We start from the raw sequence: 26,527 nt of genomic DNA, 5'->3' as shown, positions 1-26,527 counted from the left end.
TGCCCTGGGTGCCCTCCCTCCCACCACTCACCAAGCGCTGTTTTAAATTAACCAGAAATGTTCTCATCGAAGATAACATGACTTTTATTTTAGTAAATTAAACTTACAGGTAATAAATAATAATGGCACCTCAAAGAAGCACTAACTTCCTTTTAGGAAATAGATTGGAAATTGCTTTCTCCGGTCCTATAAGTAATATTAAATTTTTCTCTGTGTTGACTTTTTCCTGACCTATGGATATTTTCACCCACCGAGTTTGTATACACACAATTCATCATTAAGCTCAGTAAGTCAATATTGATTTAACCATATAAACACATACACCCAAACACACACATCAAGAATTTTAAACATTAACTAATTTTGGTTTCACTAATAAAACATTGTGCTAAGAAAAGTTTGACTATGTAGATAGAAATTCATGTATTGTAAGCCAACTGATCCTATGTAATATGAAACTATTCCAGCTATCTGGGCAATAATCCTAAATAATATTAAGTGTCCTTCATCCAGATTATGTTTGAAAGTTTTTCCTATGCTTAATTAATTATTTTAGTCACTCCGCTGTGTTCTTTTCCAATGAACAGGGTAAAAATTAATTTGCTTTCATGGACAGATACATCCTGAAACAGAACATGGCCTGCCTGACTCATTCTGCTCTTTCAATTAAGTAGTTTCAAGTGTCCTTTTTAGCTCCCATTCTCAATAAATAAAATTGTTAATGTTCAGGTTATAAAATTCCTACTCGAATCAAGATTTAATAAACACATGAGAATTACATGGAGCTGCCTGATGATATGATACTCCTTTAAGTTCTGACGGGATGATTTCAAAAAACAAAAATTCATAAAACAATTATATTTTGTCTCAAACATTAAAAACCCAGTGTTTCCAAAAATGCTCTTTTCCCCACTTTCACATCAAAATCCTCTCCTAGGTCAAAAATATTTTAATTTTACTAACCATCTAGGACAGTCTCTATTACCCCAATGCACAGCCATGCATACAGCCAATCCCTTTAATTGGCGCATTCTTAAATGCGGGGTTTGGCTAATTGGAATGCTTGCTGGAGAACAGATGGGGCACTGGTGTTGAGACTCTGTCTTAATTTATTGTCCTGGGGTTTTCCTAATTACCCGCTTAATTGGCACAGCCACACCACTTTGAAATAATAATGTACCGCTAATTATCACCGATTTAAGCTTGCTAATAGCTTATTCTTACCAGCTAACTTCAAGAAATCAAGCAGAGAGCAGGAACCGCCACAGGGAAATCACTCTGCCTAGGCTGGTTTAGACAGACACAGGAGTGCAGAGTCCACTAGAGCTGTGCCGCTTTGGTTTCTGCCCCAAAAGAAGACACAGTGATGCTTTTCTGGATGCTTAAAGAAACGGTCACTCTTCCTTGATTTTTTTCAACTTTTGGAGACCTCTGTGACTGGTATGTACCCATAACTCAGAGTCTCAAATTAGCTCATTACTGGCATTCTACATAAATAGAAAAAAACGGGGCAAGAGTTTGAACAAGGACCATCATGTTTCCAAAATATCATCAAAAGAATCCAGTGCTATTGTTTCGTTTCCCTCCTTCCACACCAAAACACTGACATACTCTAGACTTCAACTCTCAGATCCAAGGACAGATTCGGATGTCCTTCTTCAAGTGTTAGAAATAGAGCAAGGAAAAGACAAGGTATTAAACAGAAGGGTTCTCTTTGGAAATAAATACAAAGGGAGAAGGGGAATAAAGAAAACAAAGGGGCTGCGAACTTGGGAATTTATAGAGAAATATCTGTATTTAGGATAAGATACTACTGTTCTGCCTTAGTTTATACTTATTCTGCATCACTTTCAGGCACTTTTTCAGACATCTCCTGGTCAGACTCCCTAAAAGCCATTCCTGGGACAGGAATTTGGATGCAGATGATTGATGGAGGTAATGCTGTTGGGAGAGAGGCAGTGAGGGAAATAGGATGGAGTGGGCAGGAAGAAGGTACGTCGGGATGTGGTCTCAGGCACAGCCAGACTGCACACATGGACCACATCACACATCTGGATGCATCCCACTGAGAAAGGGCGAGCCTTTGATCCCCTGGTGTCCATCAGGCACTGCTTTTGAGCCTCTGCCAAGGGGTCGAAGCAGTGGGAATGTAACCCCCTCTTCCAGGGGGATGAGATGGTGTGTAGTCCTCCCCATGGAAGAGAACTGACCCGTGTAACCCATAGGGTACTGCAGGAGTGACAGTGGGGACATCAAGGTTAGACCATGAAAACACTTCAGCATCTGCCTTTCTCTCTTGGATTATCTGCCCTGAGGAAAGCCAGCTACAGAGTTGTGAGAAAACTCAAGAAGTCATCGTGATGAAAACGTGAGGCCTCCTGCCAACAGCCCTATGAGTGCGCCATCTTGGAAGATGGTATTCCGTCCCGCTCGAGCCTTCAGAGCCCTACAGCCTCACCTGACCTTGACAGCCATCACCCTAAGAGACCACAGCCAGAAAGAAACCCTGAGCCAAAATCCTACAGCCAAGCAGCTCCCAAATTTCCGGCCCACAGAAAATTGTGTAATAAATGATTGTTGTTGCTTTAAGCTACTACGTTTGGGAACGACTTGTTAAGTACCAATAGATAATGAATATAGATGGCTCCAATTTGTTGAGTGCGCTCCCCAGAGAGGAGGGTGGCCATGCATTATCAGCAACCAGGAGAGAGCAGCCAGCAGGCAGATAAGATGGCCAGGTAAAGGGATGTGAGTAGGACCCAAGCAGCTCCAACCACTGTAGTCGCCTCTCCTACTAAATGTTTCCTTAAGCCTCCCATACAACTGACTGTGTCATGTCATGAAGTTAATTATGGACAGTTATATATATATTTTTTAAATGGTAGCTGGCAACTACCTAGTATTCTGGACCTGGCAACAATATTCTTCAAAAATGATGATGTGTTCAAATAAAAACTGAGAAAATTCATTAACAGTAGTAAGCAATGAAAAATATACTAAGGCTAAATAAAGCAAAATGATTCTAGATGGACACACAGAACTAAAAGAAAAGCACCAGAAAGAATAAAATATGAGGTATTTTAAGTAAACATTAACTATTTAAAAACAACAATAACAGTAATATCTCAGAAGTTGTTAAAATGTTGTTAGAAGCAACATCTTGGTTAGGAATAGGGTAACAGAAGATAGGAAAAGGGTAATGGACTAAAACTTTTAAAGTTCTTATATTGTTCAATGAAGTGGTAAAAGTTCTAATTGAAAGTAGATAGTAAAAATTAAAAAGGCACATTATGATCTCTATGGTAACCATTAGCATAATAAAGAAATGCAAATATAAAAACCCTGAAGGGGTACCTGGTGGTTCAGTTGGTGAAGCATCTGACTTCAGCTGGGCAGGATCCCAGAGTCCTGAGCAGTGGGAGTCATCTTGTCCCTCTGCCCCTTCCCCAACTTGTGTGTCCACACACATACTCCCTCTCGCTCTCAAATAAATAAATAAATCTTAAAAAAAAAAAAGTCATGAAGATTTTTTTTTTAAATTAAATACCTATTAAAGTCAAATGAAGGCAAGAAAAGAGAAATAAAGAACAAAGAAAGACTAAAGAATATGGGGCACCTGGGGGCTCAGTTGGTTAAGCATCTGACTCTTGATTTCTGCTGAGGTCATGATCTCAGGATGGTGAGATCAAGCCCCAAGTCAAGCTTCCCACTCAGCAAGGAGTCTGCTTGAGATTTTGTCCATCTCCCACTGCCCCTACCCCTGCTTCCACACAGTACTCTCTTTTCTCTAAGTAAATAAATCTTCAAAAAAAAAGAATGAAGAACATGGGGTAAAGAGAAAATAAAGAACAAGATGATAGCTTTAAACTACTACAGGATACCATGTATCACTGGCTCAGTCAGTAGAACTTAGGGCTCTGGACCTTTGGGTTGTAAGTCTGAGCCCCACGTTGGGTGTAGAGATTACTTAAAGAAATATAATCTTTATTTTTTTAAAAAAGGACACCATATATCACTGTAAAAAACTGACTCGGGCACCTGTGTGGCTCAGTCAGTTGAGCATCTGACTCTTTGTTTTTTTTTTAAGATTTTATTTATTTATTTGACAGACAGAGATCACAAGTAGGCAGAGAAGGAGGCAGAGAGAGAGGAGGAAGCAGGCTCCCCATTGAGCAGAGAGCCCAATGCGGGGCTCGATCCCAGGACCCTGGGATCATGACCTGAGCCAAAGGCAGAGGCCCTAACCCGCTGAGCCACCCAGGCGCCCCGAGCATCTGACTCTTGATTTCAACTCAGGTCATGATCTCTTGGGTCATGGGACTGAGCCCCTTGTCAGACTCCATGCTCAGTGGGGGATCTGCTTGAGATGCTCTCCCCAAATCATATGTGCAAGTGTGTGCTGTCTCTATCTAAAATAAATGAATATTTTTAAAAATTGGCTAAACATCCCAGTTGAGAAACAAAAATATAATTAATCACCACTTAATAAATAGTGTTGGATAACATTTTTTAAAAAGTTAATTGGTCAAATTATTTATAATTCAAAATAGTTATAGTAACACAACCTCAAAAGAACTGCTTGAATAATAGAAAACTTGATAAATTAAACTGTGATAAAACTGGAAAATGATTTTTTTAGGTCAAGGTGCCAGAAATTTAGCATAATTTTAAACAACAAATTTGTATATTTAAACAACAAATTTTGGGGCACCTGGCTGGCTTAGTCAGAAAGGCATGTGACTTTTTTTTTTTTAAAGATTTTATTTATTTTATTTGACAGAGAAAGAGATCACAAGTAGGCAGAAAGTCATGCAGAGAGAGAAGAGGAAGCAGGCTCCCTCCTGAGCAGAGAGCCCGATGCGGGGCTCGATCCCAGGACCCTGGGATCATGACCTGAGCCAAAGGCAGCAGTGTAATCCACTGAGCCACCCAGGCACCCTAGGCATGTGATTCTTGATCTTGGTGTTGTGAGTTTGAGCCCCACATTGAGTGTAGAGATTACTAAAGTAAAAAAGATAAACTTTAAATAACTTTCTTTTTATTAGATATACCACTGAAGATACGATGTCTAGAGATTTACTTATTTTTAAAAGGAGAGAGAGAGAGATAGTGCATGAGTGAGAGAGACAGAGGGAGAGGGAGAATCCCAAGCAGACACCCCACTGAGCATGGACCTAACACAGACCCTGATCTCACAACCCTGAGATCATGACCTGAGCCAAACTCAAGAATCAGAGCCTTAATCAACTGTGCCACCCAGGTGCCTTATAAACTCTGCCAGTACAATTTTAAAAGACTACAAACTATTTAAATGCAAAAATGTATTTTAAATTGTTAAACATAGAACAGTGTTTATCTCCATTTTTACCGGCAAAATAAATGATACATTTTACAATTTCTATTTCAGCTACTAGAACAATTATATTTATAGAAATTGGTGTGTTTTTTGTTGTTGTTGATCCAAAGATTTCTTTTAATAGTTTTAAATTCCTTTAAATCTGTAAATAGTTCTTCTATCTACCTATAGATATTCTCACGGAAATTGTCCAAGGTAAATAAAGAAACAAAAAAGCCTGCCATGATACAAACTAATTTATAAAAACCAACTCAGAAGATGTTAAAATTTTTAACTTTACTTATTTATGAATTGCACAAAATAGTGATCAATGATTTTGTCAATGATTTTTCCTTATTTATTTTATTTTTTACAATAAACTTTCATTTTGTTCTAATTAATGAGTTATAGCAGGAAGTCCCCCGTCAAAACTCTTCAGCAAATTACATTTTGTCTCTATCTGGATAATCTCTATATCCACTACACATCATAATAAAAAATTATTCATATGAAATGACAAAAAAAGGTTATTTAAAAAGTATCATTAACTCTCATGAAAATTTTGACTAAAAGAGTTTTAACTATGTTATTAGGAAAATAGGATTTTTTAAAAGATTTTTTATTTACTTATTTAACAGACAGAGATCAAAAGTAGGCAGAGAGGCAGGCAGAGAGAGAGGAGGAAGCAGGCTCCCCACTGAGCAGAAAGCCCAATGCTGGGCTCGATCCCAGGATCCTGGGATCATGACCTGAGCCAAAGGCAAAGGTTTTAACCCACTGAGCTACCCAGGGGCCCCAGGAAAATAGGTTTAAAAAAAAAAAAAAGAAAAGGAAACTTTCACTTAGAGTTTAAAGTAACAAATAACAGTGTATACATGTGGTTTTTTATATCCAGACACAGACAAACATACCCATATTTTCAGAGATACAGAGACCTAAGCATACTCCTCAACCCCTGGCAAACTATTATAACTTATTACTTGAATTAGTTTTCATACTCTTCTTATATATTTAATATAAGTACTTTGCCATATCCTTTCATTGAAAAATACATATTGATTTTATGTATTTGTTTTTAATTTATAAAAATGGTATTGTACTATTTTCATTCTGTTTAACACCTTTTTTTCTTTAATCATGATATTTTTTGATGTAGGACTTTCCATCTGACTCTTAAAGTTCCAAAGTAATATATTTTATTTTTACATTTTTCCTTGCATGGACATATAACTCGCCTCTAACTCTCAGCCACCACAGATACTCAAGAATTGGGGATATATCCTAAGAAAGTAGACAAGTCCATAAACTATAAGAATTTTACAAGGTAATGCAAGCCTCTTGCTAGAATGGCTCTACCAGTGAACCACATGATTGCACACATAGAAAATCCAATCCTATCAACAGACCGACCATTAGAACGGAGTTCAGAAAACTAGTCAGGAATAGTATTATAAAAAGATCTTTGACTCAATCTGTCTATTCAATGCTCACTCCTTTTGCTTGGCTGATCTGTGCACACAGAGGAAGGCTTAGAGAATGTTTGGATTATCATAACCTGAGTCAGAGGGTGAATCCAATTATATCCTCTTTTGTATGTGGTATCTGCTAGAGCAAATCAAAATATGTACTGCCACCTGCTATCTAGCTAGCAATTTGGCAAATGCTTTTATCTCTTTACCAATTAGTAAGGATAATTAGGAATATTTCACTTTCAGCTGGTAAGAATGTCTTCACTGTTAGACCTCAGGGCAATTGTCTCACTCCATGACAGACAGGAACCTTGCTCATTTGGACACCCTAAAGGACACCATGCTGATAATAAAATATTGATCACATCACCCTAGTTGCCTTAGTAGACATGTGCATGCCTCTGGTGGGGAAAAATATTGACATTTCAAGGCTGTGACAATTCAGCAGGGTTCCTACATGTCCAGGGGTCTAGATCTTATTGGGATATTCTAATGTAAAAGACCAATTTCTGCCTCTATGATGACTTAGCACTCAGGAAGAGGCACAACGCTTTTTGGGTCCCTTGGCAAATTAAAGAAAACTTGACACACACTTGAGTGTATTGTTTCAACCCATTTAGAAAGTAGTCGCAAGGAGCTTTTGCATGAGAAAGAAAAGTCTGTAGGTTGGCATTTTGCAAACTGTTCTGACATTCAGTCCAGAGGACCCAGCTTATCCACTTAAGCGTGCCTGAAGTACCAGTGGCAAATGAAGATGCGCCTCAGAGATTTTGGAAAGTCCCGTTAGGAAAGGAGCAAGATGGTAGAGGAGTAGGAGACCTAAATATCACCAGGTCCCAGGAGTTCAGCTAGATCGTTATCAAACCATCTGAACACCTACAAACTCAACAAGAGACCAAAGAGAAGAAAAGCAGCAATTCTAGGAACAGAAATCGACCACTTTCTGGAAGGCAGGGTATGCAGAGAAGTGAATCTGAGCAAACATGGGAAGATAGACCGCAGGGGAAGGGCCAGCTCCTGGCAAGTGAGAGAGCAGCAGAGCACAAAATCAGAGCATTTAGAAGTCTGTTCCACTGAGGGACATCATTCCAGAGGCTCAGGAGGGGTGGAGCCCTCATAGAGAGAGTGTGGTCTCAGGCCCCGTGGGGTCACAAAAATACCAGGGGTGTCTCAGTGTGGCAGAGACTCCAGGTATCAGAGCGGGGAAGCTGGCTGCCGAGACAGAGCCAAAGAGTGGGCTCTCAACTCAGGGTTACCTTAAACTGTGATCCGAGGCATAGTCAGGCCACTGCTCTTTGAGCAGAGACCCCACAAGTAGCAGATCCAGAGAGACCTCCTCCTTCCTCTTCCAGGAGGAGCGGTGCAGGAGCACACTGCAGGAATCTGGTGGGTTTGGAGACTCCAAACAGGGCATGCACTGGGGACAGGAATGCTCAGTCATAGGCCAGGTGAGCACGGACTGCAGCCAGAGATCAGGGAGACAGGAGGGATTGACTGCTTTGCTCTGAGGGCGCAATGAGGAGTGGGGCTCCTTGGCCAGAGATTGGGAGGCAGCCATTTTCATGAGCTCCAGAGCGAGGGAAAAGCAACACATAGAATGCATGACTTTTTTTCCCATGATCCTTTAGTCTTCCAAAGTTAAATTTTTAAAATTTCATTTTTTTCTTATTCTTTTTTTTAACTTTTCCTCTTTCCTATTTTAATGTTTTATAACTATTTTATCTTATCAATAACTTTTAAAAAATCTTTTAAAATTTTCATTGTTACAGTCATATTTTATCCCTTCATTGTATTTAACCTTATTTTTTGTTTACATATAGGTTTCTTTTTACTTTAAAAATTTGGGGATACAGTTTCTTCTATCAGATCAAAATATACCCTAAAATTAGTGCATGGCTTTGTTCTAGTCTCCAGACTGATCATATTCTACCGCCCCCTTTTTTTCTTTTTTCAACAAACATATTATCAATTCCTTTTTTTTTTTAAGATTTTATTTATTTATTTGACAGACAAAGATCACAAGTAGGCAGAGAGGCAGGCAGAAAGAGAGGAGGAAGCAGGCTCCTGGCTGAGCAGGGAGCCCGATGCGGGACTCCATCCCAGCACCTGGGATCATGACCTGAGCCAAAGGCAAAGGCTTAACCCACTGAGCCACCCAGGCACCCATCAATTCCCTTTTTTTTTTTTTTTTAAAGATTTTATTTATTTATCAGAGAGAGAGAGAGAGAGGGAGAGAGAGCGAGCACAGGCAGACAGAATGGCAGGCAGAGGCAGAGGGAGAAGCAGGCTCCCTGCTGAGCAAGGAGTCCGATGTGGGACTCGATCCCACGACGCTGGGATCATGACCTGAGCCGAAGGCAGCTGCTTAACCAACTGAGCAACCCAGGCGTCCCCAATTCCCTTTTTAGAATTTTTTTTTTTTTAATTTTCATCTTTATAGTCATATTCCATTGCTTCATCATGTTTCCCTTATTTTGTGTGTGTGTGTGTGTGTGTATGTGTATACACTTATATGTGTGTGTATGTGTGTGTATACACACACACATATATATGAGTTTTTCTTTCTTTAAAATGTTGGAAGGTAGTTTCTTCTAACAGACCAGAATACACTCAATATCAAGTGGGTGACTCTGTTCTATTCACCAATCTAATACATATTTTTTTTTCTTATTTTTTACTTTTTTAAATTTCTTTTTCCCTCTTTCTTCTCCCCATGGTTTTGGGTCTCTTCTAATTTGGTTAGTGTACATTAGTCTGGGGTCTTTGCCAAGCTTTTTGTATTTTACTCTCTCATTCATATATTCTTATCCAGATAAAATGACAGGCAGAAAAACTTATGATTAAATAAAGAAGAAGAAGAACAAGAGTCACTACGAATGGCTAGGTATTTCATAAAGACATTGGTAATATGTCAGAACTAGAGTTCAGAATGATGATTATCAAGGTGTTAGCTGAGCTCGAAAAAAGCATGAAAGACATTAGAGAATCCCTTTGTGGAAAAATAAAAGCCCTTTCTGGAAAAATAAAAGAATTGAAATCTAACCAAGTTGAAATCAAAAAAGCTATTAATGAGGTGCAATAAAAAATGGAGGCTCTTACTGCTAGGATGAATGAGGCAGAAGAGAAAAGTACTGATTTAGAAGACCAAATGACAGAGAACAAAGAAGCTGAGCAAAATAGAGACAAACAACTACTGGACCACGAGGGTAGAAATCAAGAGATAAGTGATACCATAAGATGAAACAGTAATAGAATAATTGGGATCCCAGAAGAAAAAGAGAGGGGCAGAAGGTATATTGGAGCAAATTATAGCAGATAATTTTTCTAATTTGGCAAAGGGAACAAGCATCAAAATCCAGAAGGCACAAAATCAATAAAAATAGGTTTCACACCCCATCATCAAATACTAAAACTTACAAGTCTCAGTAACAAAGAGAAAATCCTAAAAACAGCTAGGGACAAGAAGTCTGTAACATACAATGGTAGAAATATTAGATTGGCAGCAACCTATCCACAGAGACCTGGCAGGCCAGAAAGGACTGGCATGATATATTAAGAGCATTAAACAAGAAAAATATGCAGTCAAGAATGCTATACCCAGCTAGGCTGTCATTGAAAATAGAAGGAGAGAGAAAAAGCTTCCAGGAAAATCAAAAACTAGAAGAACTTGCAAACACCAAACCAACCCTACAGGTAATATTGAAAGGGGTCCTCTAAGCAAAGAGAGAGCCTAAAAGTAACAGACCAGAAAGGAACAGAGAATATATAGTAACAGTCATCTTACAAGCAATGCAATGGCACTAATTCATATCTTTCAAAAGTTACCCTGAATGTAAATGGGCTAAATGCTCCAGTCAAAAGACACAGGTATCAAAATGGATAAGAAAAAGAAGACCAACTGATATGTTGTCTATAAGAAACTCATTTTAGACCCGACGACACTTCCAGATTCAAAGGAGGGGGTGGACTCTTAATCTCACAAAACAAACTAAGGGTTGCTGGAGGTTCGTGGGGGAGGAATAGGGTGGTTGGGTTATGGACATTAGGGTGTTATGGACATTATGGTGAGTGTTGTGAAATGTGTAAGCCTAAAGACTCACATACCTGTACCCCTGGGGCAAATAACACATTATATGTTAATAAGATAAATAAATAAATAATAAAATAGAAAAAAGCTATGGGTTAAGATTTAAAAAAAAAAAAGGCAAGAAAGGGAAAGAAAAGAAAAGAAAGCCCCATTCAAAGAATAATAGTATATACATCAAAGATTTTGGACTAAAGGCATTCTTGCTTTTGCTAAACACTGTTTTTATTTGGTTGGTCAGTTGGTTTCCAACTCAAATCCGATAAAAACTATACACTTGACCATGAGTTAGCAAGTGACACAGGAACCTGAGATACCAATGATCTAACTGTTCTCTGATCTGCCATGTTATGAGATTAGGCCTGTATACAAGCAATATATCATCATGTGGAAGTGACCTATTGAAAATCAGACTCAAGTGGGTGGAAAAAGCACAAGATGCACAGAAAGTAGCTCAAACTCACTCAGCACCTACTCTGCTACGTTTCCCCAGCTCTTTCTTTTGAAATGTATAACCTCATGGGGAATTATGAGTGATGAAGAATAAATAAAATTCAGGAGTATCTCATGGGTAGGTCTGCACAATATGTAAGTATTAAGCAGAAGTATACTGCCATTGCAATTAAGTTCCATATAAGAGAGACAATTAAAAAAAGTGTAGAAATAAATAATATAAGTGGGCTCATGTGTAATACCTCTGGTTGTTCACTTTGTATGGTGTGAGACAGGTCTATGATGCATCTACTCTGGTTCATGGGACATGGCTAATGGTGGCTGGCTGGTTAGGGACAGAAATACAGGAGTTTGCAAGATTGGTGACAACAAGGTCTATTCAGTGTCTGGATAGATACTTACAAAACTAGCTATTTATATGAGCCCCTCATTATTCCTTGGACATTTCACTTGTGTTCGGTTTTGTTTTGTCTTTCCAAACACTGAGTTGTTCTGGTGGCGAAACAGACATGACCTTTAAGGACTTAAGAGCTTCCTAGTTTCCTTCCAAGCTTAAGAACCACTCTACACTATACCTAGCCACTATACGTGAAATACCAAACTACACACAATAATTTCTCAAATCCGAGAAAAGACTACTGATCACTATAGATGTTTAGAGGGAAAAAGAACAGCTACTTTGCATGCAAACAAAGTGCTAATTCTTTTGAGCTGCAGCAAATAGCCAGCAATAGCCCAGATCTTTATTCCAAATTAGAGTCCATCTGAAAAGAGAATGAGGCAATTAGGAGCACTGTCCCAAAAGGAAAGACAGATTCTACATTATCGAGAGTAAAGCTATGTAACATACTGAGTTTGCCATAAGGTATTATTAGAAATAACTATTTGAATTAATAAATTAATATAGAATTCTGGATTTCAATTCAATTCAAAAATACTCACTGAGAATCTAGTATTTGCCAAGGCATACTCTGGTCAACAGAATGCAAAAATAAATAAATTAATAGTTTCCTTTAGTTCTAAGAGTTTTTCAGTTTGACTGCCAATTATCAAGCAAGGAAATATTAATGAAGGCTTTAATTTAACATGTGAAACGATGATGGGAATAGCAGTAGAAATGTGAGTTATAGGGGTGCCTGTGTGGCTTAGTCGTTAAGTCTCTGCCTTCAGCTCAGGTCACGACCCCAGGGTTCCGGGATGGGGTCCCACATTGGGCCCTCTGCTTGGCGTAATCCTGCTTCTCCCTCTCCCATTCCCCCTCTTTGTGTTCCCTCTCTTGCTCTGTCTCTATCAAATAAATAAATAAAATCTTAAAAATAAAAGAAATGTGAGTTATAGAAGCAAGCCACTCAATGCTTATCATTTTGAATCAACAGCCATTTTCAGTATTCCAGATAAAAGGTTTAGAAACTTCTTATCTAACAATTTTCTAACAGATGCTTAGCATGCAGTAACACTGATTTATCATATATGTGAAAGCTCTGTGTTCACCATCCAATACAGTAGCTATATGTAGAATTAAGACTAAAATTAATTAAAATTTAAAAATTTAATCCTCAGTCACACTAGCTGTGTTTTAAACTTTTTTTTTTTAATTGTGGTAAGATCTACCCTCTTAAAATCTGAAGGGTACAATACAGTATTGTTGGTCACAGGGAGAAGGAAAGATATTAATTCATGGGCTTAAAGTTTCCATTAAGCAAGATGAGTAAGTCCTAGAGATCTGCTGTCTGACACTGAACACTAGCCATATTTTAAGGGCGTAATGAGCATGTGTGCCTATTGCTTGCCATATTATATGATAGCAAGTGTCCCTTATTAGAAAGTTTTATTGGCCTCAAGTTGAACTTATATTCCTAATTAATTGAATAGGAGCAACTGCTGGATTTTAAAATAATTAATGGTGATCTTTTTTCTTCAATAGTGTATTTTGTTCTACTTAATTGAATACATTCTATTCTTTTGAAAATTAGTGGCTTACTTTCTCTTCTCTTTCTGGTTGTAAAACAAATGTCTTACTTTCTTCTGTTGGCAAGTGTCTCTTCATCGTTTCTGGGAGAGATCTTCATCCCGTGCTTCTCTTTGCTTCCTTCAAAAGAACAATGGGGGCTTTGTGTAGGTGTTCTGATTGGACGGCCACAAATCTTATTGACCTTTCAAAGAGAAAATATGAAAAGATAGTCAGAAACCATCCTCCATCCTACCTGAGAATGTAATGTTTGCTAGAGTCCAAAACAATGGCATGTTCTTACTTATCCCTCAAAAGTAACCTTTAAGACATAAAGAATGTTAAAAAAAAAAAGATATAAAATGTTTGACAATTTTCTAGAGGAGGGATTAAATAATCTGTATAAAGTGGCAGCCATGATAAATCGATGCCTTGCATACTGATATACTTCGCATGAATACATGTATAAAATACATGAAGAAACTATACACACAGAATGAGTCAGAGAACTATATTAATAAACTTGCTTGAAAGGGGGGTGGGGTTATGGACATTGGGGAGGGTATGTGCTATGGTGAGTGCTGTGAAGTGTGTAAACCTGACGATTCACAGACCTGTACCCCTGGGGATAAAAATATATTATATGTTTATAAAAAATTTAAAAATTTTTAAAATATAAATAAATAAATAATAACAAAATAAAAAAAAATAAACTTGCTTGTTTGCATAAATAAGACTACTTAGCCAAAGTAGATACTATTTATGTTTTATATTCAATTTATGACAATCACATAATTGTGCTGCTATTCTAAATGAAATAATTTGCTATTGAACATGCAGTATGTTTCTAAATTAATTCTAAGAGTGGTTTTCTTAAGGTCCTTTCCTAGAATTAATAATGAATATGTTTGTGTAAATATCTCATTTTGTAATAATTCTATATCTTCTTCCTGTATTATGAGTGTTAATATAGTTGTTTTTTAATAATTATCCAAGTAAAAAATTCATTAAAAAACTTACCTAGCAATGTATAACTTATATAATTATCATTGAAAAATAGCAATGAATTGGACATATTACCACATAAAGCATTAAAGAGACTCAGGTGATAGCTTATACACTTTAAGAGGTAGAGTAGTATAATTGCAAATATATAAAAACACTGCCTAGGAATCTGGAGACTTTGATTCTTGTCCTGATTTTTTTCCATCTTAAGCACGGAGATCTTGATGACAGTAGCAGAACTTCTCTGAATTTGCCTCTCTTAGATGTAAGACGAAGACATTAGAGTAAATTATCCCAAAGTTCCCTTAAAGTTATCAATTTCTTTGATTTTCCATGCAATGAACATTAAAGGAATTATGCACTAATTTGTTTATTTAACCCATATTTATTTTGCTTCTAATATTTGCAAAGAACATGTATTAAAGTTTAGAAAAGAGAAAAGATGAGAAACTGGATTTTCTCCTTAAAGGGCTGACAATTCAGGAAGAAAGAAAAAAATTCTTCCCAGGCATCAAAATGTGAGATGTGTGTGTGAAAAGAGAGGGACTACCACAGTGTTGTAGACACCAGAAGAAGGGTGAAGGGTGACACCAGGGAAGGCCTCCACGGAAAAGACCACTCCACTGGGACGAAGCTTGAGGTATGTGTTGGGCCTGAATGTGTTGAGGTTGATTTCAATTCAGCCAAATTATAAATATACAAATATTTACTGCACCCCATTCTTTCCAATGCTAAAGACGTGAACATAAATAAGGTGTGGCCCTTACACACAGTTACGATAAAAGTCAGACGTGTAAAATGGTAACCGTAATAGAACAAGACACCAGCAACCACTAGAAGCAATACTGAAACACTGAGAAAATGGACAGCTTCACTCTGCTTGGGGTATTCAAGGAAAAGCTTCAGGAGGTCATGTCTGAAGAACAAGATAAAGCATAAACTAAGAGTCTGTCAGGTGAACAAGGCAGGGGAAAATTTGAGGAGAGTAGAAAAGCAAAGAGATCTACAACTTCACATGTTGTCATAGAACAAAATGTACATAAAAAAAGAAAGTGGTAGAACAAGAAGTGAGATGTAAAAATGCCATGATTTGACCTGAGAAAGAAGCCAAAGATCTTGCTCCAGGATATGGAGAACAGGAAAAGCTTCCAAGCAGGAAAAATGGTAGCTTAAGATTTCCACAAGAGAAAAATCACCATGACAGCAGTGTGGAGAGAGGGAGACCAAAGAAGGTCCTTTAGCAGAACAGTGAAGAAAAGTTAGAGCCCAACAGAGGGGTGTTTGTTAGAGCCCCACAGCAGAGGTGGCAAAAGAAGAATGCAGATCTAAGAGGTACGCTGGAGAGCAAGCCAGTAGCATAGAGACTCACTAGATGTATCATGTTGTTACAACAAAAAACAATGATGAAAGGAAGAGGAAAAACCCTCAAGGAGATCGAAGCAAGAAAACATGAAGCTGACCCAGAAAAGGGGGAAGAAAAGGTAGTTTGACTTGCAAGACAGGATTATAGAGGATAATTATATTCAAATGGTAGGCCAGAGAAAGATCTTGGAGCATTTTCAATGCCAAGCTCTGTTTTATTTATTAGACAAAAGCCTCTGATGACTTTTGAATGGAAAAGTAAAATACCAGAGCTGATATTTACTCAATGAATCTGGTGGCATTATCTGAGCTGGGCTGGGAGGTAGACCTGGTTAAGGCAGGTGAATTGTTAAGGGACTCCTGCAGTGGTCCTGAGGGGTGGGGGAACGATTCTGAATGTTAGGGGTGACAGCATTCATGAAGAAAAGATTCATGAATTACAGACACAAGAGAAGTGCAGTCAACAAGGCTACATGCAGAACACTGACACCGAAGGGTGTGGGAGATGTCAAGCAACAAGAAATATCATTCAAGGCTCGTGGGAACAAAGAATTGTACAGAGTTTGGAAGGCAGTTTGGTGGTTTCTCACAAAACCAAAATCATCCAAAGGAATTGAAAACTTATGTCCACATAAAAACCTCTGCAATGATGTTCCCAGCAGTTTTATTCAGAATTGCCAAAACTTGGTAGCAACCAAGATGTCCTTCAGGAGGTGAATGGGTAAAACTGTGGTCCATCCAGACAGTGCAGTATTATTCAACAATTAAAAGAAATAAGGGGTGCCTGGGTGGCTCAGTCAATTAAGCATCTGACTCAGTTCTGGCTTAGGTCACGATCTCAGGGTTGTGGGATGGAGCCCCATATCAGGCACTGTGCTCAGTCGGGAGTCTGCTTGCAATTCTCTCTCCCTCTTCCTCTGCCCCTCCCCCCTTTCTGAAATAAATAAATCTTGAAAAGGAAAAAGAAATGAGCTATGATGCCATGCAAAGACATGGAGGGAACTTGAATGCATTTTACTAAGTAAAAGAAGCCAATCTGAAAAGGCTACAGGCTGTATGATTCCAACTATATGACATTCTATAAAAGGCAAAACTGTGGATGTAGGAGAATGATTAGTGGTCATCAGAGATCAGAGGAAACGTAGGGATAGGAGGCAGAGTACAGAGGGCTGTTTGGGGCAGTGGAAATACTGCGTATGATACTATAATGGTGGATACGTGTCGTTACAAATTTGTCCAAACCTCTGGAATATACAAAATCAAGAGTGAATTCTGAAGTAAGCTATAGACCTGGCTGGTAGTGATGTGATAGCTGAGGTTCACCAATTCCAACAAACGTCTGACTCTGATAGGGGAGGCTGAGAATGGGGTAGGCCGTGTATGAGCGAGGGCAGGGGATAGATGGGGAATCTTGCCCTCTGCTCAGTTTAGATGTGAGCCTGAAACTGCTCTAAAAACTAAAGTGTATTAAAAAAACCAACAGGGCAAATGACTAGAAGTGAGAAGTTAAAGAAGTGTAAGGCCAAAGTGTTAAAAGTCTCAAAGCGAATTTCCAAGAAGCTGAAAAATAGTGATAGTGGAGTGTAAGTAATTGTTAGCACAAAGTGCTAAAATATCTTTTAATGGAAAAAAGTATCTGTTGTCAATGACTCCTAGTAGTAACAAAAACCAAGGGAAGACGATATAAGTTGGTGGCAAAAATATCGACGAAGATTTTTTGTGATACTGCAGAATATTTTAAATAAAGGAGCACAGTAAGAGAGAAACAGACTGCTATCGTAGTCATCGAGATCTAGACAAGTCATGAAAGCTCTAGGAACCTCGGTTTTCTTGTCCTTGAAACTTGAGAAAATCAAAACCACTTTGTAGTACTATTTCACTCTGCCTCTCCCATGTTGGATTTAAGACTATATCTACCCTTGAATATATTTCCTAGACAGTCAGAGGGAAAGCTGAAAACACCAGCCTCACAAGAGCCTTATTCCTATTACCATCTTTGTAATTGTGTTTTTTACAAATACGGAAGAAAATGTATAAGCCATAGACTTACAAGTCATCTTTGATGGTGTCCAAAAGTACAGGCATTATAGCAAATTCCAACAAATAGAAATACATTTCAAAGCCCTTTTATTTATTGACTCGCTCTCCTGGGAGCTCGACTCCACACCTTATTGAAAGGGAATGGAAAGTGACCTGTCACTGGCACATTAGCCTGTCACCTTACCTTCCCTGGGGCTGAACTGACTTGGGTAACCCATTTCCAATACCTTCTTGCTATTGACAAGTCCTTCACACTTACTCTGTTTTTCATCTTCCACTTACACCGTAGTCTCCTCCTGATTCTCTCCTCCCTGCTCTCTACCATTCTCCCCTGCAATCAGTCTGAAGTGTCTCAGAAAAAAATGTTTTCCTCCTTAAGGCTGACCTACTCTTTCTTTTAAACCCCTTTTCTGGTTTCCCCATGGATCTTTAAGTTCCCATCTCACTTTGAAATGCCTTTTAGTCGCTAACCCACATCGCTTCTCCCACCAGGAGTGAGTACTTGTTTCAGCAACTCCAAGTCCCTGGCCAACCCTCCCATTCCCACTGCAATCTTGACTCTCCATGAAGAAGCACAAACTTCTCCTAGAGCCTCCCTCTGTTCGCTCAGTCTTTCTCAAATCATCAAATTGTCATAACTTTTAGTTAATAATCTCAAAACGTTTACTTATTTTTAGTTATTAAGATTTTTTTAAATTTTTTATTTATTTTTTGAATTTCTTTTCAGTGTTCCAGAATTCATTGTTTATGCACCACACCCAGTGCTCCATGCAACATGTGCCCTCCTTAATACCCACTACCAGACCCCCCCAAGCTCCCACCCCCATAAAGCCCCTCCAAAACCCTCAGATTGTTTTTCAGAGATTTTATTTATTTATTTGAAAGAGTGAGTGAGAGAGAAAGAACAAGGAGGGGGAGGGGCTGAGGGAGAGGGGGAAGCAGGCTCCCCACTGAGCAGGAAACTGAATGCTAGACTCGACCCCAGGACCCTGAGATCATGACCTCAGCCAAAAGGCAGACACTTAACCCACTGATCCACCCAGGTGTCCTCAAAAAGTTTTTTGAAGAACTTACGTTGTTGATTTTAATTTGATTCCCATAAGCTGAGCCTCCGTTTCTTCTGCAATGGTCTTTTAAAATGTTATGAAAATAATAATAAGAAGAAGAATTGAAGAGAAAAAATGTTTAGAATTGAAGAGAAAAAATATTACCAGTTGAAAAGCAACTGGTAATTGTGGAGGGCCTGTGAGTGTTTACTAAGCAATCTGGTTCAGGGGATGAAGAGAGATGGATGTTCCATCACTAAGAGGCAAAAAAGAAGTGAAATTAAAGCTGTTCGCAGTTTTGAATCTGTTAATCAAGGTGAAAAAAGAGGCAATCACCAATGTGTAGAAGTTAGAAGGTAGAATAAGTGTATCGTTTTGGTGTATCCATTCCTTAGAGCAGGAGATAAATACTCATGTAAAACTTTAAATTGGAGGTAATTCTAAAAGGTAGTTCTAAATGATGGAGTGGAGAGATAATGAAAGCTAATGAGTAGAATCTCCTGCACAGGGCCAAGAGTGAAGACCATGAAAATGGTGAAAAGACAAAGTGGATAGAGAATGCCAAGAAGAATACAAAGAAAATCTTTTATTTTAACAGGAGCAAAACAATTCTGATCATACACCAGGGGGCGGGAAAGAGGAGAAGAAGGAAGGGGGATTAGAAAGGAGGAAGAGGAGAAGGAAGGGATAAAAGGATGAAAAGGAGAAGGAGAGGGAAGCTGGAAGGGAGGACTCTACTACTAACAGAGCTGGCGGTCACTTAGAAGGTATCTAATCTTAATCTAGAGGTGAGAAAACTGAAGCCCAAAGCAGGAATTGCACTTTGCTAAGACTGCATCTAGTTACTGGATGCGTCCATCTACTGCTATTGAATCAATGGTCCCTTCTTTATACTAACAGTCTTGTTACTCACATCTTCGTACCTACTGTGAGGGATTCATATTCTATAAGACCTGGTTCCTGAAGGTCCTGTGTGAATGAAATAATTTGGATTGAAAATGATCTACATCTACGAAGAGACCAGAGAGGGCCATTTTTCCTTTGCGTGTGGAAATAGATGAAGGAAACGTGGTCGTTATTCCATTTAAGATTCTGGCAAACTAATGGAAATGGGGAGAGAGAAAGAATTGCAAGGATATTAGACTATTTGATTTCTGACCTGATTTTAGGATAATTGAATTCATGAAAAAGAAGTCCTCCCTTGATGCAACCCCCAAGTTCCAACTTTGTGATATAGACATGTTAAGATTTTTCCTCTCTTGCACAAACGTCCAGATGACATTGTAAAGAAGAATAGTCAGTAGCTTCCTGAGTTAAAGACTCCACAGCAAAATAATTTTCATTTGATCAAATATATGATTAACAGAATTAGGAAAGCAAAGTTCCATCAGATTTCATTATAAATGTCACAGCTGACAATGTATTAAATTGGGTTTATGAATACTTAGTACTTTCTCTAAACAGAGATTTGTTTTCAATATAAAAATGCTCTTCATATTGCTGGTGATCTGTGGTCACACTTAAAGACTGTGGTTGATATCAAAATCTTTCTAATCCACATACTTTTAAATTGCATATTAAAATACTTTAGTGAAAAGATGTTATTTTGGCATTGCAAATAACTTTTAAAAGTTATCAAAAATTTAATATTGCCTTTCCATGCTGGATGCAACTGATCAAGCCTGGTTTTAATCATGATCTTATAACTGCATGTTGAAGGCTTGTGATGAGTAATTGTGTGTGTCACTTTGACTGCCCACAGGGCGTCAAGATTCCACATTATTTCTGGGTGTGTCTGTGACCATATTTCCAGATGAGATAAGCATCTGAGTCAGTGGATTTAGTAAAGGGGACTGCTTCCCTGATGTGCATGGGCATCATACAATCTACGGAGGGCCTGGGTAGAACAAAAGGCAGAGGAAGGAGGAATTCCTCTCTTTTTCCTTGCTTCATGGAGTGAACTGGGACATGTCATCTCCTCTTCTCCTGCCCTCGGACTGGGATTCACACCATCAGAGTCCCTGGTTCTCAGGCCTTCAGACTCGGGCCGAATTAAATGCCACTGGCCTTCCTTGGTCTCCACACTGCAGATGGCAGATCGTGGGATTTCTCAGCCTCCATAATCATATGTGCAATTCTTCATAATAAATCTCTCCATATAAATATTTCTCTGGAGAACTCAATGCCCAAATAGGGCTTGACTAAATAACGTATCTTTTAATGACTTCACAAATTGTTGTGACTATCAAGAATTTATTGTTGCTTACATCTGCTTGGATGCCTGTAATGAAATGATTTTAATTACACGCAAGTAATAAAAGGAGGACACTGATAGGTAAAACTCTTAAAACATAAAAATCTTGTTGAATTTTCCTTATCAATCAATTTCCTTCATGTGTCATTGTATTCTGACAAAGGTATGTATCTAATCATCCTAACGATACCTATGATAGTGTCCCCCTACATTATAACATAATTACTGAACTCAGTCTTTGAATCAGGTAGATTCCACCCTAAACACATTCCATATATCATATATTCTTCAAAATAATCAACATATACGTCAATGAACATATAAAAACATACTGAATTAATGATAAACTTTTAAATAAATTTAATGAAACAAATAAGAATTAAACCATATTAATTAAGCAAGAGTAATAAAATAGTCAAATCATAAAATCAGAAATGAATTTCAAGAAAATTAAACTTAAAGGAGTTATTCATAAAATATATTCTATTTTTCTGACAATTTCCATTAGTAAGTCAGATGTTTTTCCATTCAAAGTTACTTTAGGTGAGAAATATCAGTGTTACAAGGATTAGAATTATGGCATGGTGATAGTATATTATTATAAAAGATTTTGCTAAGTTTGTATTAATCGAAGTGAAAAAATAAGTGATTATAGAATATCACACCCTATAACTATGGAATAATCACCATCTAAATAATACACATGCTACTTTGAAGTCCAAAGTATAAGTAACTCCAGCAGTCAGCTGTGGAAAAGATAAAAGTTATAGCCATAATACAATTTTTAAAACACTAGTACATTCTAGTACTGCAAAAAGGAATACTTATAGAAAGTTATAAATTATTAAGGCTCTATAAAGCAGTACTTTTAAATATAAGTTATCCATAAGGAGAAGTCTAAGTTTGTACAAGGTGCCCAGGTCCTGGGAAAATGCAAATAAAACAATGTTAAAGCTGAATAAGGAAGAAAACATCTACAGTCTCCACTTTGTAAGAGGAGAGATATTTTTACTCTACAGCCAGCAAAGAGTGAAGAATGCCCTTTTCCCAAAGAATGTCTGGCCTTCTGAGTGGTTGGCTTCTCCTACCTTTCCTTCTAATTTTCTAGAAGTTGCTTCCCCATACAGATTTAGTAGATGTTATCACAAATGTTGCCACTCTGACTCATTTTATATTTAAAATTAAAAGAGAAGAAGAGGAAGAGGAAGGGGAGGAGGACCAGGACAGGGGGAAAGAGAATCACATTCCTAAGACCCTTGTAAGTGGAATCTTTTTAAAATGTATTTAAATTGAATCAGCCAACATATAGTACATCATTAGTTTTTGATGGTGTGTTCAGTGATTCATCGGTTGTGTATAACATCCAGTGCTCATCACATCAAATGCCCTCCGTAATGGCCATCACCCAGTTTCCCTATCACCGACCCACTTCCTCTTCTGCAACCCCCAGTTTGTTGAAAATGGCATCTTAATTCTTCATTGTTATTTTTAAACACCTGTAAATTAAACCACCAGAGGGAGCATCTGCATTTCAATCTGATTCATAATCACTAATTAAATTTACTGAATGGGTCCATTTAAAATCATTTGTTCAGGACTCTTAGGAAAAAAAATTCCAACTTTGGCCAAAGGCACAAATATTTAGATACATAAAATCTGCATGAAAGGCCAGTCATCCATGTAGAACCAGAGTGATGCTAAAGTACCAACATGATCAAATGAGAAAAGGAAAACCAATCAGAATTGTGGACTAATTCCACCAAACTGAGTGGTCTTGTTGTAGTCAGGAATGGAGAGAGACTGAAGACTCACGAAGGCAGTCTATTACTTACCCCTTTTTGGCTAACCAAAAACGAAGGCAACCAATCATTTCATTGGTTGACGAAGGCAACCAATCATTTCCCCTCTTCACCCTTCCCTCCTTTCTTCCCTCTCCTTCTTCTTTCTTTCCTTCTTTTTCTTGTGCCCTTCCTTCCTCCCTTTGAGTTTCCCTCCTTCCTTCCATTCTCTCTTCTTTTTTTCACTCCTCCTATCTTTCCTGCTCCTTTGCAGTTATAGGAACACATTAGTTTAGAAAGAAACTTCCGGAACTGGAAGTCAAACGTGTGCACTTCATTTTTTTGAAAATTTTATTTATTTGAGAGACAGAGAGAGCACGAGCAGGGAGCAGGCAGCGGGAGAAGCAGGCTCCCCACTGAGAAGGGAGCCCAACGCAGGACTCGATCATGACCTGAACCAAAGACAGAAGCCTAACGGAATGGGCTACCCACGCACCCCAAACTTATAAACTTTAGTCCTTGTTTAGCCACAGATTACAGTATTGGTCAATAAATTGAACATGTATTATTTGTAGGGACTTATTTTAAGAGACAGAAATAGATTCTAAGAGATGATAAAACTTTCTCAAAATGCTTACATTATAACAGGGGAAACTGAAAATAGAACATTCAATATATTACCTTTATGCCTTTATGAGTGTTATTCAGCCAAAAAGGGGTAAGTAATAGACTGATTAGTGATAGACTGAAGACAGAAAGGAGGGCTGAATGGATAAAGATGTGGTATATAAACACAATGCAAAATTACTCAGCCATTAAAAAAAGAATGAAATCTCACCACTTGTAATGATACAGAGGGAGCTAGAGAGAATTATGCTAAGTGAAATAAGACAGTCAGAGAAAGAGAAATACCATAGGATCCCACTCTTATGTGGAATTTAAGAAACAAAACAAATGAACAAAGGGGGAAAAAGAGAGAGAGAGAGAGAGGGAGAGACAGAGAGTGAGAAAGACAAACCAAGAAACAGGCTCTTAACTCTAGAGAACAGGAATTACAATAGCACTGGGAAGAAAAAAAGAAAAGAGGTCACTGCCACTGGAAAACACCACATAGACAGGGGCGGGCATTGAGGTGAATCATACAATATTTCGCATTCTCTGGGGTGGTCGAGTTGGTTGAGTGTCCAGCTCTTGGTTTCAGCTCAGGTCATGATCTCAGGGTCATGGGATCAAGCCTCATGTCATTGGACTTCACATTCAGTGGGGGGTCTGCCTAGGATTCTCTCTCCCACTCCCTCTGCCCCTGCCCCTGCTCTCATTCTCTCCCCTTCGCACACCCTCTCTTTCTAAAATAAATAAATAAAACATTTAAAAAAAAATAAAAAGAAGAAATGATCAAATGTGTGTGCCTGACTGACAGTTCTTGTAAAATGAGGATGAAAACTGACCATATATCTTCTGAGAAAAAGACCCCTGGTCACTTGTGAAAAGTGTAGTTTCTGTGAAGTGTGGCAGAAAGTATAGTAATTGGGATACAGAAGGGGAAAGGAAATAAAGCAGAGACCATCAAAAGCCCTTGATGTCCAGGTATAAGTAAATCATGAGATATAATGTACAGTCTGTACTATAGTTACGAACACTGTATTTCATACTTGAAAGTTGTTGAAAGAATAGATCTTAAAAGGTTCTCATTCCAAGAAAAAAAAGTTTGTAATGATGTGTGGTGACAGATGCTCATTAGAATTATTGTGGTGATCATTTCACAGCATACATAAATATCAATTCATTACATTGCACACCTGAGACTAATGCTATATGCCAATTAGTCAATTATACCTCAATTTTAAAAAGGGAAAGCAGATACTGAGAATACACAAATATTTTATGGAATTTTGTAGTCAAGGAGAACAAATGTATGGAGCAGAGCCTAAAGAAGACATGGAATCAACTCAGTTTCTGCTTCTGTTTTTGTTTTGTTTTATTTTATTTTAGGACAGTAGCTATTACAACATGACTGCATGTTTAATGGTAGAGACCCTGCTTCAGACGACTTGATCCGAGATACTTTAATTAAAAAAACAAGTGAGACATTTCTCAAAGGGTGTGTGTACCAGGGAGGCATGTAGTATGAACAAATAAACCGATTTCAGAATGCATTTACTTCTGCACTCTGATTATCCAAGGCTTATTATAATTGTGTTCACATGTACTGGAGATGTTAGATCATGGACTTTGGAGTGTGTAAGGAGAGATATAAGGGCCAATAACAACAACAACAACAACAAAAATGGTGCAGGTATTGCACCACGGATGAGTTTGGGAAAGTAGAGTGATTAGAAGTAAAGTTGGCAATTGCTGTTTCATAGGGTAGCTCTATTTTCAACTTTTTGAGGAACCTCCATGCTCTTTTCCAGAGTGGCTGCACTAGTTTGCATTCCCACCAACAGGGTAGGAGAGTTCCCCTTTCTCCGCATCCTCACCAGCATCTGTCTTTTCCTGTCTTGTTAATTTTAGCCATTCTGACCAGTGTAAGGTGGTATGTCATTGTGGTTTTGATCTGTATTTCCCTGATGCCGAGTGATGTGGAGCACTTTTTCATGTACATTCTAGCTCTTAAATTCCTATATCTGAACACATTTTTTAGTTTCTTTTTTATCATATTCCATTGCAGGTGAGGTGTGTACAAATCTAGTTGTGTAAAACATAAGATACATATTTGCAATAATGTCTCTCCCTCTGTCTGCATCTCCTTCTGATTCTGATTATTCTCTCTCTATTTCCTTCATCCTTATTATCTCTAAAATGTATGTACATACTTATAGTCCATTAAGTCCCATTAAGTTCAGAACATAAGACCTTTCATACTGATAACCAATGCCAACATGAAATCCATTATTTCATTTTTCCCATATTACATATTAAAGATTTACTTTTTTGTGATAATGTGGAAGTAAATTGGTACAAATTATATCAATTTCAATCATTTATTATAGTTACTTTTAGTATCCCATGGCCATGTCTTATAACATGAGAGATCCACCTCCCCTGGCACCAACTTTTTTTTTTGGAGGTTTCTTTTAAATTTTAAATTTAAATAGGTATTTACCCTAAAGATAGAAATGTAGTGATCCAAAGGATCACGTACACTCAAATGCTTATAAAAGCAATGTCCACAATAGCCAAACTATGGAAAGAACCTAGATGTCCATCAACAGATGAATGGATAAAGAAGATGAGGCATATATATACAACAGAATACTATGCAGCCATCAAAAGAAATGAAATCTTGTCATTTGCAATGGTGTGGATGGAACTAGAGGGTATTATGCTGAGTGAAATAAGTCAATCAGAGAAAGACAACTGTCATATGATCTCCCTGATATGAGGAAGTGGAGATGCAACATGGGGGTTTTGGGGGGTAGGAAATGAATAAATGCAACAAGATGGGATCGGGAGGAAGACAAACCAAAAGAGACTCTTAATGTCACAAAACAAACTGAGGGGGGTCGGTGGGAGGAGGCTAGGGAGAGGGTGGTGGGGTTATGGACATTGGGGAGGGTACGTGCTATGGTGAGTGCTGTAAAGTGTATAAACCTGGTGATTCACAGACCTGTACCCCTGGGACTAATAATACATTATATGTTTATTAAAAAATTTAAAAAATTAAAAAAAAAAGAAGTGAAGTTGGTCTAATGATCTCAGCGAATCAGGTCTTGGACCCTTGGCAGTCACTGACGTCAATAGGGGAGCAAA

General features: G+C 38.0%; 1 protein-coding gene across 2 annotated transcripts in view; it reads right to left on the bottom strand.

Moving 5' to 3' along the window:
* The window catches only part of GPC5 (glypican 5), a 1,436,212-nt gene that overhangs the window by 1,093,260 nt on the left and 316,425 nt on the right, over positions 1-26,527 (bottom strand). For both annotated transcript variants that reach the window (XM_044249951.1, XM_044249952.1), the window contains exon 4: positions 13,361-13,494. In XM_044249951.1, coding sequence (XP_044105886.1) covers positions 13,361-13,494 — 134 coding nt within the window. The remainder of the gene's footprint in view (positions 1-13,360; positions 13,495-26,527) is intronic.

The sequence above is a fragment of the Neovison vison genome, chromosome 5 (genome assembly GCF_020171115.1).
Source record: "Neovison vison isolate M4711 chromosome 5, ASM_NN_V1, whole genome shotgun sequence".
NCBI classification, from domain to species: Eukaryota; Metazoa; Chordata; class Mammalia; order Carnivora; family Mustelidae; genus Neogale; species Neogale vison.
Note: the sequence above shows the minus strand (reverse complement) of the source record. Positions and strands in the feature narration are given on the sequence as shown.